Source organism: Aulonocara sp. 'chitande type north' Nkhata Bay, linkage group LG15 (genome assembly GCF_057382095.1).
Source record: "Aulonocara sp. 'chitande type north' Nkhata Bay isolate Kocher_YH1m ecotype deep benthic linkage group LG15, A_spYH_male_GT1.1, whole genome shotgun sequence".
Taxonomy (NCBI): Eukaryota; Metazoa; Chordata; class Actinopteri; order Cichliformes; family Cichlidae; genus Aulonocara; species Aulonocara sp. 'chitande type north' Nkhata Bay.
In genome coordinates, this window is record NC_141358.1 from 33,808,999 (window position 1) to 33,823,989 (window position 14,991).

The following is a 14,991-nucleotide window of genomic DNA, read 5'->3' on the forward strand; positions in this document are numbered from 1 at the left end:
GAGAGATTGCATGCTTGGAAACGCCTTGGTGTTCTCCCAGACAAACTGGAGGAGGTGGCAGGGGAGAGGGCCTTCCAAACATGAATGTTTGCTTCTGTTACTACCAGAGCCATAATTATCTTGGCCTGCCACTACCTCTTAGTTGCCTCCGGAGTCCCACAAGCCAACCTACCCTAATAGGAGTCCTTATTGGCTCATTTCAACTCAGGTGTAAACACACTCCTAAACCACAAGGAAAGTCTTCCCAGAAGCTTTGAAGCTGTTATAGGGAAAAGGGTAGGCCAATATGTGAAAGCAGATGAGTGAATACTTTTGGCAATATCGTGAACATTCTTGCAGACATGACACAGTTATGAATATAGATATAATGAAGGCAATGTGGGATAACACTTTGATGTTAACCTTACCATTTTCCAATAACAGCAAGCTAACACTGATGTTAGTTCAATGACTAATCCTGAAAATTTCAGCATATAGCAGCAGCTTAGTCAAACCATATACTAACGTTCACGGGCAACTGAATAGTGTCTGTAATTGATAAATCTGTTTCCTAGCAGAGGGGAGACGAGTTGCCCTGTTTATTTAGAGTAAGAAATGCATACTTTATTTGGAAAAGCATAGTGTGGACTCAGCTTTCGACCCAAGACATATATAAAGAATGAAGCACAGCCCTAAGGAAGCTGTGTCAGTGGAATCCATCTGGCTCTACAGCAGCTCAGCTGTGATAGTGTTAAACATCTGGATCCCTGCAGCTCAGTGCCAACTTCAACTCATTATGTTTAATTGAAACATGCAAACAGCGTTTTCTTAAATGCAAAAATTATATAAATAATCTCAAGTATAGTCAAATATCAACTACATAATCTAAACAAAGGCATAAAAATGTACCTTCAGTCTGTCTTTTTGGAAGGTTTTCTGAAATTAATAGCAGACATGTTTTGCGCTGAAAACATGTTATGAGCATGTACACATTAATTAATATTAATATTAATAATATTAATTCAGTGTCTAACCTAACAACCCTCAGGTCAGTGGCTCAGTGTTTAATGGTCCATGTATATGTAAAATGTACATGGACCAAGTACACCCCATCCACCCTTTAGACTCACCCCTGTTTGCTGCAGGTATCACTTCCATATACAATAGAATAGCTGCCGTCAGCCTTCAGTAAGCTGTATAATTTAACAAGTCTAGTATCAGACTAAGTTAACAGGTCATCTGCATCTGTTTTAATACAACTTCTGAAGGCTTACTGCAGATTATTGAATAATCACCCCATTAGAGCACTTTGCTCTCGGACTGCGGGCTTATAACCGCAGCTGGATAACCGCTGCTCATCTACCATCACAATGAACACCGGTGTACCACAAGGCTGTGTGATGAGCCCTTTCCTCTACTCCCTCTTCACCCACGACTGCAGACCTGCTGATGGTTCCAACACCATCATTAAGTTTGCAGATGACACCACGGTGATTGGCCTCATCAGTGACAACGATGAGGCCGCCTACAGGGAGGAGGTGGATCGTCTGGCTGAGTGGTGCGACAGAAACAACCTGCTGCTTAACACCGAGAAGACCAAGGAGCTCATCGTGGACTACAGGAGGAATGCTGACCCACATCCACCCATCCACATTAAGGGGACGGCTGTGGAGCGTGTGAGCAGCTTCAAGTTCCTGGGAGTCCACATCTCCGAGGATCTCACCTGGACGACCAACTGCTCCAAGCTGGTCAAGAAGGCTCACCAGCGCCTCTTCTTCTTGAGGACTCTGAGGAAGAACCACCTGTCCTCAGACATCCTGGTGAACTTCTATCGCTGCACCATCGAGAGCATCCTGACCAACTGTATAACAGTCTGGTACGGGAACTGCTCTGCCTCAGACCAGAAGGCGTTGCAGAGGGTCGTGAAAACTGCCCAGCGCATCGCCGGAGCACCACTTCCTGCCATAAAAGACATCTACAGGAAGCGGTGTCTGAAAAGGGCTGGGAAAATCATCAAAGACCCCAGTCACCCATCACATGGACTCTTCACCCTCCTGCCCTCTGGGAGGCGCCACAGGAGCCTCCGGACTAAGACCACCAGGTACCGGAACAGCTTCTTCCCCACAGCTGTCAGACTCCTGAACTCTGCCTCCTGACATCTGACCCACGTTAAACTCATGGACTGAACATACACACACCCACAATGGACAACTGTACCCTCAAACACAATAATAACATGGACTGAACCACCACTCACAACCACTAGCACTTTATATAGCCTCTGTAGGAATTATATCTCACTTATCTTAACTGCACTACTGTATAGCTCTGTGTAAATAATCATTCTGTACATTCGATAATCTTTAATCCTACAACTGTTTACAACTTGCATAGTTCCCATTTCTGTATAGCTGTATATCCCAGATTCTGTAAAGTTATTTATTTCATATTCTGTATAGTTTTTCATATTTATATCCTGTTCATATCCTGTACATAGCTTGTACTCACTACAGCCTGTACATACTTATAGTTATAGAATATTCACAACATACTTCATACCGTGTACATTATAACATACCATAATAGACCCATTTCTGTAATATACTCACATATCTATATTATTGCTAATATATATTGTAATATATCTATATCACTAAAGCACTTCTGGATGGATGCAAACTGCATTTCGTTGCCCTGTACCTGTGCATGTGCAATGACAATAAAGTTGAATTCTATTCTATTCTATTCTATTACATGTGGTTCCTAGAGTATGAGCAGAATGAGAGACAGCGAGCCTTCAGTTTTCAGGCCCCTCTTCTGTTAAACCAGCTTCAAATTTGGATTCATCAGACAAAATAAACAGGAGAAGCTACAGAGTTTGCTTTTCTTCTCGTTGGAGTTTTTTGATCAGGTGTTTTGATGAAAGACTCCCGATAGCTTGTTCCCAGTAAAGGTTTTATTGGTGATTACAGGAATAAGTGCTGCTGTATTGGATGCTAGAAACACGTTTTCATTCACTCAACTTGAGCTAATCATCTTGGTAACAGCTCTGCCTCTTTACTCTTCGCAGTATGTAAACAGACTCCAGCTCCATGTTACACTATGCCAACGTCATCAGCACTGCTGCTGTTGTGCTATCAGTGTTTTTGTTTTGTGTTTGGTTATGTGGGCTTAACATTGTCAGACTTTTTATTCACTTGCTGCTCCTAAATATTTATATTGAAGGTCTGTTTTTAGGTGCAAATGTAGGTGAAATGTTCATGATTGTTAAACAAATCGATGCACTACAGAGCCATGTGTTAAACTATGCATCAAAGCAAAACATTTGTGTCCAATTTTTTTTAAATCAAAATATTCTAATTACTTGATGAATCGTTATAGTCCTACCCAAGACAGAACCACCATGAGCACTTGCTGCTTTGTATTTTCTCAGTCTCAAAGGAATACCATGATCTACATGGAACCAAGATGGCGCCGCGTATGGTCGCCCTGGTGCTTCAGTGCGTTACTTTTGTTTTGTTTTTGTGCATTTCTTCTGTGTCTGGGCACTCCTCTGGATACTCGTACACCAGAGAAGAGCTCCTTAACTACAGGACTACAACGCCTGTGGATTTATTTCCAATATTTGTCGCATCTGCGGCAGATTTACTGCTGACTCCGACCAGGAAAGCGAGACGCCGAAAGAGAGGGAAGCGAGCCGGCGCACTCGTGCGTTTGAGGAGACGCGGACTGCGAACTGCTCTTCCTGGGATCTTCCTTTCTAATGTACGCTCACTCGGGAATAAGATTGACGAACTGGCCCTGATGAGAAGCATGAACAGAGACTTTGCCTCCTCCTGTGTCTTATGTTTTACGGAGTCGTGGCTCAGTGAGAACATCCCAGACTGCGCGCTCAAGCTGGAGGGCTTCCATCTGCTGCGCGCGGACCGGCAGGCCGCTCTCTCCGGTAAGTCCAAAGGTGGAGGTCTCTGCTTCTACATCAATAGTGGCTGGTGCACAGATGTAACAGTGATTGCTCAGCACTGCTCTTCCTCTCTGGAATATCTTTTTATCCACTGCAAACCGTTTTATTCTCCGCGGGAGTTTGCTTCATTCATCCTGGCCGCTGTTTACATCCCGCCAGACGCAGATGCGCAGGCAGCTCAGTGCGCACTCGCGGAGCAGATACTGCACATGGAGCGGACATTCCCGGACTCTCTCATCATTGCTCTTGGGGACTTTAACAAAGCCAATCTGAGCCATGAGCTTCCCAAATACAAGCAGTATATTAAATGCCCGACCAGAGAGGAGAGGACATTAGACCACTGTTACAGCACGATCAGCGGGGCCTATCGCGCGGTGCCCCGCGCTTCACTCGGACTTTCTGACCACGTTATGATCCACCTAATCCCCGCATACAGACAGAGGCTGAAGCTCTCCAAACCTGTCGTGAGGACTAAAAAACTGTGGAGCAACGAGGCTGTGGAGGAGCTTCGCACGTGTTTGGAGTCTACAGACTGGGACACAATGAAGGCTGCTTCTAACAGCTTGGACGAGTTTACGGACACTGTCACCTCCTATATCCACTTCTGTGAGGACAGCATTGTGCCATCACGCACCAGGGTGAGTTATAACAATGACAAACCCTGGTTTACTCCTAAACTCAAAAAGCTGTGGCTGGAAAAGAGAAAGGCGTTCAGAAGCGGAGACAGGGACTGCTACAGAGAGGCCAAGTACAAGTTCACTAAAGAAGTGGACATTGCTAAACATCAGCACTCTGAGAAGATGCAGCAGCAGATCTCAGAGAATGACTCGGCCTCTGTGTGGAAAGGTTTTAGGAATATCACAAACTACAAGCCTAAAACCCCCCACTCCACTGATGACTTGCTCTTAGCCAACACCCTTAACGACTTCTACTGCCGTTTTGACGAGCCATCAGGCAGCCTTCACACCTCCAACGGCCCCAACAATAGAGGCACTTTGGACACTAATTCCCCCACCTCTCCCCCCTCCATAGAGCCATCACCACCTTCAAACTGTTCACCTACAACACCCCCCTCCTCACCCCACACAAAAGAGGATTTCACACCACCTCCTCCCACCACAACTCTTCATATTCATGAAGCAGATGTGAGGAAGCAGTTTAAGAACCTGAATGCTCGGAAAGCTCCCGGCCCAGACGGCGTGTCTCCTGCCACCCTCAGACACTGTGCAAACGAGCTGGCCCCAGTGTTTTCTGGCATTTTCAACTCCTCACTGCAGGCATGTCATGTGCCTGCCTGCTTCAAGTCCTCCACCATAATCCCTGTCCCCAAGAAACCTAGGATCACTGGACTAAATGACTACAGACCCGTGGCTCTGACATCTGTGGTCATGAAGTCTTTTGAGCGCCTAGTTCTCTCCCATCTCAGGACCCTCACGGCCCCCCTCCTGGACCCCCTGCAGTTTGCATATAGAGCCAACAGGTCTGTAGACGACGCCATCAACATGGCCCTACACTTCATCCTGCAGCATCTGGACTCCCCAGGAACCTACGCCAGGATCCTGTTTGTGGACTTCAGCTCTGCCTTCAACACCATCCTTCCAGACCATCTCCGAGACAAGCTTTCCCAGATGAATGTGCCTGATCCCATCTGCCGGTGGATCACTGACTTCCTGACGGACAGGAAGCAGCATGTGAGGCTGGGAAAGAATGTCTCGGACTCCCGGACCATCAGCACCGGCTCCCCTCAGGGCTGTGTTCTTTCTCCTCTGCTCTTCTCCCTGTACACCAACTGCTGCACCTCCACCCACCAGTCTGTCAATCTAATCAAGTTTGCAGATGACACCACCGTTATTGGGCTCATCTCTGACGGGGATGAGTCTGCCTACAGGAGGGAGGTTGAACGTCTGGTGTCCTGGTGCAGCCACAACAACCTGGTGCTGAATGCCCAGAAGACAGTGGAGATTATTGTGGACTTCAGGAAGCACACAGCCCCACTCCCCCCCATCATCCTGACTGACACCCCCATCACCTCTGTGGACTCATTCCGCTTCCTGGGTACCACCATCACTCAGGACCTGAAGTGGGAGCCCACCATCACCTCCGTCATCAAGAAAGCCCAGCAGAGGATGTACTTCCTGAGGCAGCTGAAGAAATTCAACCTGCCAACACGGACGATGATGCAGTTCTACACTGCAATCATCGAGTCCATCCTCACCTCCTCCATCACCGTGTGGTACGCTGGAGCCACTATCAGGGACAAACAGAGACTGCAGCGTGTTGTGCGCTCTGCTGAGAAGGTGATTGGCTGCAGACTCCCATCTCTGCAGGACCTGTACACCTCCAGGACATTGCGGCGTGCAGCTCGGATCTCAGCTGACCCTTCTCACCCTGGACACAGTCTGTTTGACCTGCTCCCCTCAGGCAGGAGGCTCCGGTCCATTCGCACCAGAACCTCCCGCCATAAGAACAGTTTCTTCCCCTCTGCTGTTGGACACATGAACAATAACCATATGACTGTTCCCACCACTAACACATGACCCTACGCTGTGTCACTGCATCATTCCATGTTTGGCACTGATCACCACCTGCACTCATGTATATATCTTTCTACGTAGCACTCTTAATTCTTATTCTCATGTATATATCTCATGTATAGCTCATGCACATATCTTTCTACGTAGCACTTTTAATTCTTATCCCTACTTTTATTTTTTCATGTCTATTTAAGTGCTATTTATGACACTATTTAAGTGCTATTTATGACACTATGTTTGCACTGAAGCACCGCAGCAATTTCCTAATGTTGTAAACCTGCTCAACATTTGGCAATAAACCCCTTTCTGATTCTGATTCTGATACATCTGGTGTTCAGTAAGGACAAAGTTCTGTCTCTGCCGCCACACTGCCCATTTGACTGTGCCATCAACCTTCTACCAGGAGTCACACTACCCACCAGTAGTTTATACAACCTCTCTCAGCCAGAAAGAGAGGCCATGGAAAAATACACGGAAATGCTTAGCAGCAAGAATCATCCAGCCATCTTCTGCTCTGGTTACTGTTAGGGTTTTTTTTATTGCCAAACCAAAAAACATGACACTGATGCCTTTTTCCACTTGTACCTACTTGGCTCAACTTCGCCTGACTCAACTTGATTTGACTGGGTTTTTAGGGTTTTCCATTAAGGGGTACCACTTGGTACCAGGTACTTTTTTAGCACCTGTTCTGATAGGTTCCAAGTGAATTGAGTCCATCCAAAAATGTGACGTCAACAGACTCCATGCCATAAATTGCCCAGTCAATCGCGTTACTCGATGATTCGTGAGTGTGATTCCTATATAGAAATCAAAAACCAACATTTTTGAAACCCAAAAGTGAAGGAAATGGCTGCACAAAATCCAAGATCGTGGTCCCCAAGTCTAACAACAAGCCATAGACTTAGCAGAAGGTATACCATCTCAGCTTGAGTCGAGTCAAGCCGAGTAGGTACTAGTGTAAAATAAGCTTAAGACCTTGTATAGATTAACATGGAGTTAATCAGAGCAGATCACCATTAAAAATAAATACCCACTCCCTCTCATCAGCTCAGCATTCAAACCATTACACAGAGCCAACATTTTCATAAAACTGGACTTGCCTACCACCTGCTTAGACTCACAGAATGATGGGTGGAAAACTGTTTTTAACACTCCCCTAGGACAGTTTGGATATTTACTGATGTCTTTTGGTTTGACTAACATGGCTCTTAAAAACCATGTGTTAAGTTATTTCTTGGACATGTTTGCTTTCATATATCTTGACAATATTTAGGTCTTGTTCAAATCTCTCAGTAAACACTGCTGTCATATAAACCAAGTCCCCCAAAGGCTGTACATGAAAACTGAAAAGTGAGAATTTCATGTGTAACATTTTTGGAATATGTGTTGATGCAGGTGAAGACAGACCTGGAGAAGACCAAGGCTATGGATGAGTGGCCGCTACCAACCACCCTCCATAACTTCACTCAGACAGATACTGCACTCACCAAACTCATCTCTCCCAAAGTTCCCATCTCTCAGTCCACAGAAATCGACATTGCCTTCCGTAAATTTAAGGAGCGTTTCACACCAGCACCCATCCTGGTCTAACCCAACCCCAAACTTTAGTTCATTGTGGAGTTAAATGCCTCTAGACTCCGATGTCAGTCCAGTCCTGTTCCAATATTCAGGACAAGAAAGTAAGCTTTGCCCCTATAGTTACTTTTCCCGGCTTCTACCTGTTCCATGTAATTATGATATTGGAAAATGCAACCTGCTGAAAGTCAGGCTAACCTTTGTGGAAGGGGGTAACTGGAAGGCCTTAATGTTAGGACTTCACACTGGGAAATAACCATCTTATCCAGCAGGTGTTGCAGGTTTTGATTAGATTTTGTCACTTGCTTACCTCCTTATGTAGAGATATTACTGGTCTCCATAGTTTGTTTTTTTGTTTGTTTGTTTTTTGCCTGTCCCGTTTGGTTCTTTTGCCATCAGAATTATTGTCTAAAGGCAAAGAAAGATGCCCAACGGATTTACTTTACCAAATGGACCATCCCGGCCTTGCCGTATTGGTCTATTTGATTTCACCTTTGATTCAAATCAAATGGTCTCCATAGTTAATAGGTCCACTATTATTCTGTCTTCCTGGAGTTTAAACTTATCTTGGATAGCGTATGGTCACAACTCACTAATGTTATCTGGTACAGAACTCTTCCCATTTGAGATATCCTTAGCTTACCAGCATTCATTAGTCCCAGCTCAGGAAAAGGATTTGGTCACACCATCTGTGCAGCAGCCCCTGCACAGATGCAGATGGATTTGAAAATATAACTGAATAGCACAGGACAATGAGCCCAAACACACCTCCAGGCTGTGCAAGGGCTATTTGACCAAGAAGGAGAGTGATTGAGTGCTGCACCATGGCCTCTACAGTCTCCAGACCTAAAACCAATCAAGACGGTTTGGGATTATACGGACTGCAGAGTGAAGGCAAAAGGGCCAACAAGTGCTCAGCGTCTCTGGGAACTCCTTCAAGACTGTTGGAAAACCATTTCAGGTGACGACCTCATGAAGCTCATCGAGAGAATGCCAAGAGTGTGCAAAGTAGTAATCAAAGCAAGGGGTTGCTATTTTGAAGAATCCAAAATATAAAACATGTTTTGAGTTATGTCACACTTTTTTGTTTACTACATAATTCCATATGTGTTCATTCGTGGTCTTGATGCCTTCAGTGAGAATCTACAATGTAAATAGTCCTGTGTCCAAACTTTTGACTGGTAGTGTACATAATTGTATCACTTACCTTGGTAACGGCTACTTTTGCGCCTTTGTTGATAAGCTGGACCACACTGTCAACTTGTCCTTTGTGTGAAGCTACGAGGAGGCGCTCGGAGAGTGCGAGGACCTCCGCTGCATCCCGCTGGTTCATGAAGCAGGGTGCTGTCTCCAGTTGTGGTTGCTGCTGTCTCCAAAAAGCAGCTGTAGAAATGGGCTATGACATGCTCTAACTCATAGTGAGCGCCAGTGCAGACAGAAGTCCCAAAGAAGAGCCCAAGAGGATGCCGTTTATTCTTCTGTTCTTTTGTTTTGTTCTACAACCTCTTCACACTACCAGGGTTCCTCCTCTTCATCCTGACAGCTGTTTGGAAGAGAACTGGAAACAAGCCATAGCAGGTTATCAACCAGGAAAACCAGACAGTGACACCACTATTCTTCAGGTTTCTTGGCCTATGTACATTTCTGGTAGAATCAAGTGAGTTGAACAGAAATAATCTAGTGAGAGCGTAAAACCCCAAAACAGGGGTCAAATTTGATAATTTAATGACTGGTTTGCTGTAGAAACCCTGTACACCAACTGCTGCACCTCCACCCACCAGTCTGTCAAGCTAATCAAGTTCGCAGATGACACCACCGTCATTGGGCTCATCTCGGACGGGGATGAGTCTGCCTACAGGAGGGAGGTTGAACGTCTGGTGTCTTGGTGCAGCCACAACAACCTGGTGCTGAATGCCCAGAAGACAGTGGAGATTATTGTGGACTTCAGGAAGCACACAGCCCCACTCCCCCCCATCATCCTGACTGACACCCCCATCACCTCTGTGGACTCATTCCGCTTCCTGGGTACCACCATCACCCAGGACCTGAAGTGGGAGCCCACCATCACCTCCGTCATCAAGAAAGCCCAGCAGAGGATGTACTTCCTGAGGCAGCTGAAGAAATTCAACCTGCCAACACGGACGATGATGCAATTCTACACTGCAATCATCGAGTCCATCCTCACCTCCTCCATCACCGTGTGGTACGCTGGAGCCACTATCAGGGACAAACAGAGACTGCAGCGTGTTGTGCGCTCTGCTGAGAAGGTGATTGGCTGCAGACTCCCATCTCTGCAGGACCTGTACACCTCCAGGACACTGCGGCGTGCAGCCCGGATCTCAGCTGACCCTTCTCACCCTGGACACAGTCTGTTTGACCTGCTCCCCTCAGGCAGGAGGCTCCGGTCCATTCGCACCAGAACCTCTCGCCACAAGAACAGTTTCTTCCCCTCTGCTGTTGGACACATGAACAATAACCACATGATTGTCCCCGCCACTAACACATGACCCTACGCTGTGTCACTGCATCATTTCATGTTTGGCACTGATCACCACCTGCACTCATGTATATATCTTTCTACGTAGCACTCATAATTCTTATTCTCATGTATATATCTCATGTATATCTCATGCACATATCTTTCTTTCTACATAGCACTTTAATTCTTATTGTCTGCACTGAAGCACCGCAGCAATTTCCTAATGTTGTAAACCTCAACATCTGGCAATAAACCCATTCTGATTCTGATTCTGAGAAGCAAGCCCTTAATACACACTGAAACTAGCTCAAACAGCTGTAAACTAAATGAATATTTAAGTTTTCAAACATTACTTAAATTAACTTTCTTTACATATGTCACTGGAAAGAAAGTCACACAATAAATCTGATTTAAAAAAATTAAATAGGGCTGCACTGATCCATACAGTATTTTACATAAAAAGAAGGTAAAAGATATAGAAACACAAAAGAGCTGTAGAGATTAAACAATAAAAAAGGACATAAAAAGTAGCTAAAAAACACAGTCAACACCTTACACTGGGTCAAAGTCAGGGAGTAAAACTGTGTTTTTAAACGTCATTTCGAAACAGCCTGCCCGATGTACAATGGTAAATAATTCCATAATTTTGGGGCTGCAACTGCAAAAGTTCTGTCACCTCTGAGTTTGTGTTGCATTTTTGTACCAAGCAAAAGGATCTGGTCTGCTGACCTGAGAGCAAGAGACAGGACATGTGGGCGCAGCGGTTCAGACAGATAAAATGGGGCACAACCATTAGAGAGACTTAAAGACAAATAAAACAATTTTAAAATGGACTGGTAAAACACTTGAAGCTAAAATCTGAGTGATGTGCTCCCGCTTGCTTGCACTAGATAAAAAAAATCGAGCAGCAGCATTTTGCACAAGCTGAAGGTGAGCAATGGAGGCTTGGTGGATTCCTATAAAAACAATCCAATACCAATACCTTGGCTTGGTATTACAAATACCAAGTACAGATTTAATATCAATGTTAAATAAATAAGCTACAGTCCTTACTGTAAGGAAGAGTTTGGAAATAATTTTATGTGTAAGCCAAGACCAGTCTCAACTTAAGCAGCTGCAAATCTCTGTAAAATCAAATATAACAAATACATTAAATAACATAAATTTACTGCTCTTTACTAGTAAAATAAATGGCAACATGCCAGACATAAATTAAACGAAAGTCATTTGAGTAATTATGCTGCTGTCATTTAAAGTCATACTACTTACTCTCCTTGTTCCTCCTTGCACACACGTGTTTGAAGGTGATAAGAGAAAACTCAAGCGAAATAACAACTGAGTTGATGACAAAATGTTATGTTACTGCAAGCAGATGTTTCACTAAACCAACATCCCTCTAGCTTCTACATTATTCAATGTTTCTGACCAAACATGATAAGAGAGAAAGTAAATGAACAAGCGAGAGAGTTATGCCAATGAGATGTTATTTGATGATTTTAGTCATGTCAGTCATGTCATAAACAACGTACAAATACAAGTGTTTTAGTAAATGCCTCCAAATTGAAACTTTACTGTTAACTGTCTCTAAGCCAAATTTGTCCTACTAATGGCTGGTGCTGGTGGTGAAGTAAATATAAAAACAACACAGAATTGAATTGTTTGGAATATGAATTGGGTCAGAAACCTAAAATTCCTAATCCTATGCTATAGGCTTTTGCCCTTGCATAAACTCTGTCCTCTGGTAGAAAATTATATCATATCATCTGTGAGGTGTTTATCGGCGCTTAAGTCAGAGCTGCAACGAGCATAATTCACAAGGTCTAACAAGCAAACCACAAATTAACAGCCGGCCAATTCAATTCAATTTTATTTACACAGCGCCAAATCACAGCAACAGTTGTCTCAAGGCACTTTATATTGTGAGGCAGACCCTACAATAATACATACAGAGAAAAACCCAACAATCATATGACCCTCTATGAGCAAGCACTTTGGGTCGAAAAGGGAAGGGGCGAAAAAAGGGGGAGAAAACACCAACATTTTGTATCACACGTCTCATGTCTTTCTGTGTCTAATTTAAAAATCTGATCTTCCAAACTTTTTTTCTTTCTGTCATACACAACAAACAGATTGCTACAACATTTCAATGTTTGTTACATGTAGTTATTTACTTCTTTGCAAGCCAACTCTGCTCAGGTCAGCTGATTGTTGTATTTGCTTAAATAGCAACAGAGACGTTGCCTTCTGGTGGACAAACAATGCAATGTTAACAGTCATAACTTGTTTGAAGGTTTTCTTTTGTCACTTATTGGCCTCTTAAAGTTAAGCTGTCCATGCAATCATAAGAGAACAGCAAACCCTGGAAGCCAGAACGTTTTTCTGTGCTACAGGTGGCACAAGAAATGACATGTTGGAGATGACAACAAATATAAAAAAAAATCTTTGTAACCTTAACCTCAACAACAGAGAAATGTATCACTACACAAAGAAACATGATCAGTAAAATTATTGCACTTTGTCATGATTTCTTTTTACATGGACATCATAAAAGCAATATACAAGCTTGTAACCTACGTTTTAGACAGGAAGTGAGAGAGAGTAAAACAGCATTTCCACTCAGCACTGATTGTACAGCTCTATTCCACAGAGGAAGAGGCATGGTCCATCTGATTCCTGAAGTCTATCTATGATGACAGTCCTATTTTATTTCTTTTTTCCATTACAGGAAACAGCAGAGAATGAGATAACATGGCACAGAAGAGATCAACAGGACCGATGCACCACAGGCCTGCATGGCTAAATCCAGAGAAGAGAGACACTAACTTTTTAGCCTAACTCACACATAAAATATGGCGGTACATAGCTTTCTTTTGCCAGTTCATTCCACCTGACATCATTAGTTTTAATATCACTAAACCTTTGCACAACTGGGCACCTATAAGTTATTTAATGTGTATGATATCTTTTTAACATGCATGTTTGTGTGTATAATTGGGTCATTCGCTGTCCCTCAGGCTATGGCATGTCGATACAGTGGGAGAAATCATTTTTTGATCCCCTACTGTACTTGTAAGTTTGCTCATTTACAAAGAAATTGCTAAAATCTCTCATATTTATGGTAGTTTCCAATAATTGAGAGATGGAGTAACAACCAAAAATCCAGAAAAACACATTCAATTAAAGTTACAAATTGATGTAGATGTCCATGAGGGAAATAAATATTTGATCCTCAAGTAAAACATTGTGGCGCAACGGTAAGATTTTTCTTGTTCTTAGTCACCAGATTTGCACACAGCCAAGGAGAGATTTTGGCCTACTCCTCTTTACAGAGACACTAAATCCTTTATGTTTCTTGTATGCTGCTTTGGAACTCAAAGGTTAAATTCCCTCAACAGATTTTCTATATGATGGAGTTCTGATCTACCTAATGAATAAACTCTATCCTAATTGAAGACAGGAAAGAAAAGTCTGCAAAAACAATGACTGTGTCAATCGACTTCCTTACCAACAAACCACAGTACATTAAGGACTATGTCTGTGAGGTGGTGGTATGCAGCACGGGGCCCCTCAGGGAACATTGCTCCCTCTCTTTCTCTTTACCCTCTATATTTTGCACTTCAAATACAATACGAAATCCAATAAAGTGAACTGGTCACATAACACTCATACTCTGGAAAAGAAGGGGCAAAGTTGGCCCTATCGGCTGGACAAGCTGAGGTCGTTTGGGGCGTGCAGAACATTGCAAAGGACCTTTTACAGCACTGTGATGACTATCAGTTAGATGTCTGCTGGGGAGGTGGTCAGTAAGAGGGACAGAAAATGGCTTAATTATCTGTAGGCATCTGCCTGATTCTGCTCAAAATGCGTCTGTTGTTTTTTCTAGATGTAGATGGGAGTGAGTAGGAATTTTGACATGACCATGAGATGCTTCTCTTTAACATAGCAGGACTTATACCCAAAATCTCCATCTAGTCAGTAATACTGATAACCCATAATCCAGTGGTCCCCAACCCCCCTGGCCACGTACTGGTACCGGTCCGTGAGTCGTTTGGTACCAGGCTGTGAGAGTTGAGGCTTAGGTGTGAAATTTATGGTTTTCAGGGTTTTTATTGCTAACTTGGTTTCCCTGGGTCTTTTCCCGTGGTGTAGTTGTGTGTCTTATTTTGAAAGAAATATTTATGTGTTACCACAGCAACCAGAGAGCATTAAGGGGCAGAGAGGAGGATGTTACTTTCAGTTTAGTTGGCACATTTCAGGAGGACGCTACTAATAAAGTTACACAATTACACAGTGAATTTGCGTTTGTTATTATATTTACAAAATACCACAGTTTTTGTCTTGGTCGTATCATTTTATTCTGTTGTATTTATCCGCGACACCTTAAAGGCTGGTCCGTGAAAATATTGTTTGACATTAAACCGGCCCATGGCGCAAAAACGTTTGGGGACCGCTGCCATAAG

At 43.7% G+C, this 14,991-nt stretch overlaps 1 protein-coding gene across 5 annotated transcripts in view; it reads right to left on the reverse strand.

The window, feature by feature from the left end:
- ankrd6b (ankyrin repeat domain 6b) overlaps positions 1-14,991 on the reverse strand; it is a 77,319-nt gene that overhangs the window by 44,170 nt on the left and 18,158 nt on the right. For 3 of the 5 annotated variants that reach the window (XM_086263001.1, XM_086263000.1, XM_086262999.1), the window contains exon 1: positions 9,260-9,399. Coding sequence is in view for 2 of the 5 variants with exons in the window: in XM_086263002.1 (XP_086119128.1) it covers positions 9,260-9,385 (126 nt within the window). In the remaining 3 variants the exon portion in view is untranslated. Of the gene's footprint in view, positions 1-9,259; positions 9,611-14,991 lie in introns of those variants that run through there. The other 2 variants (XM_086263002.1, XM_086263004.1) reach the window with 1 other exon arrangement.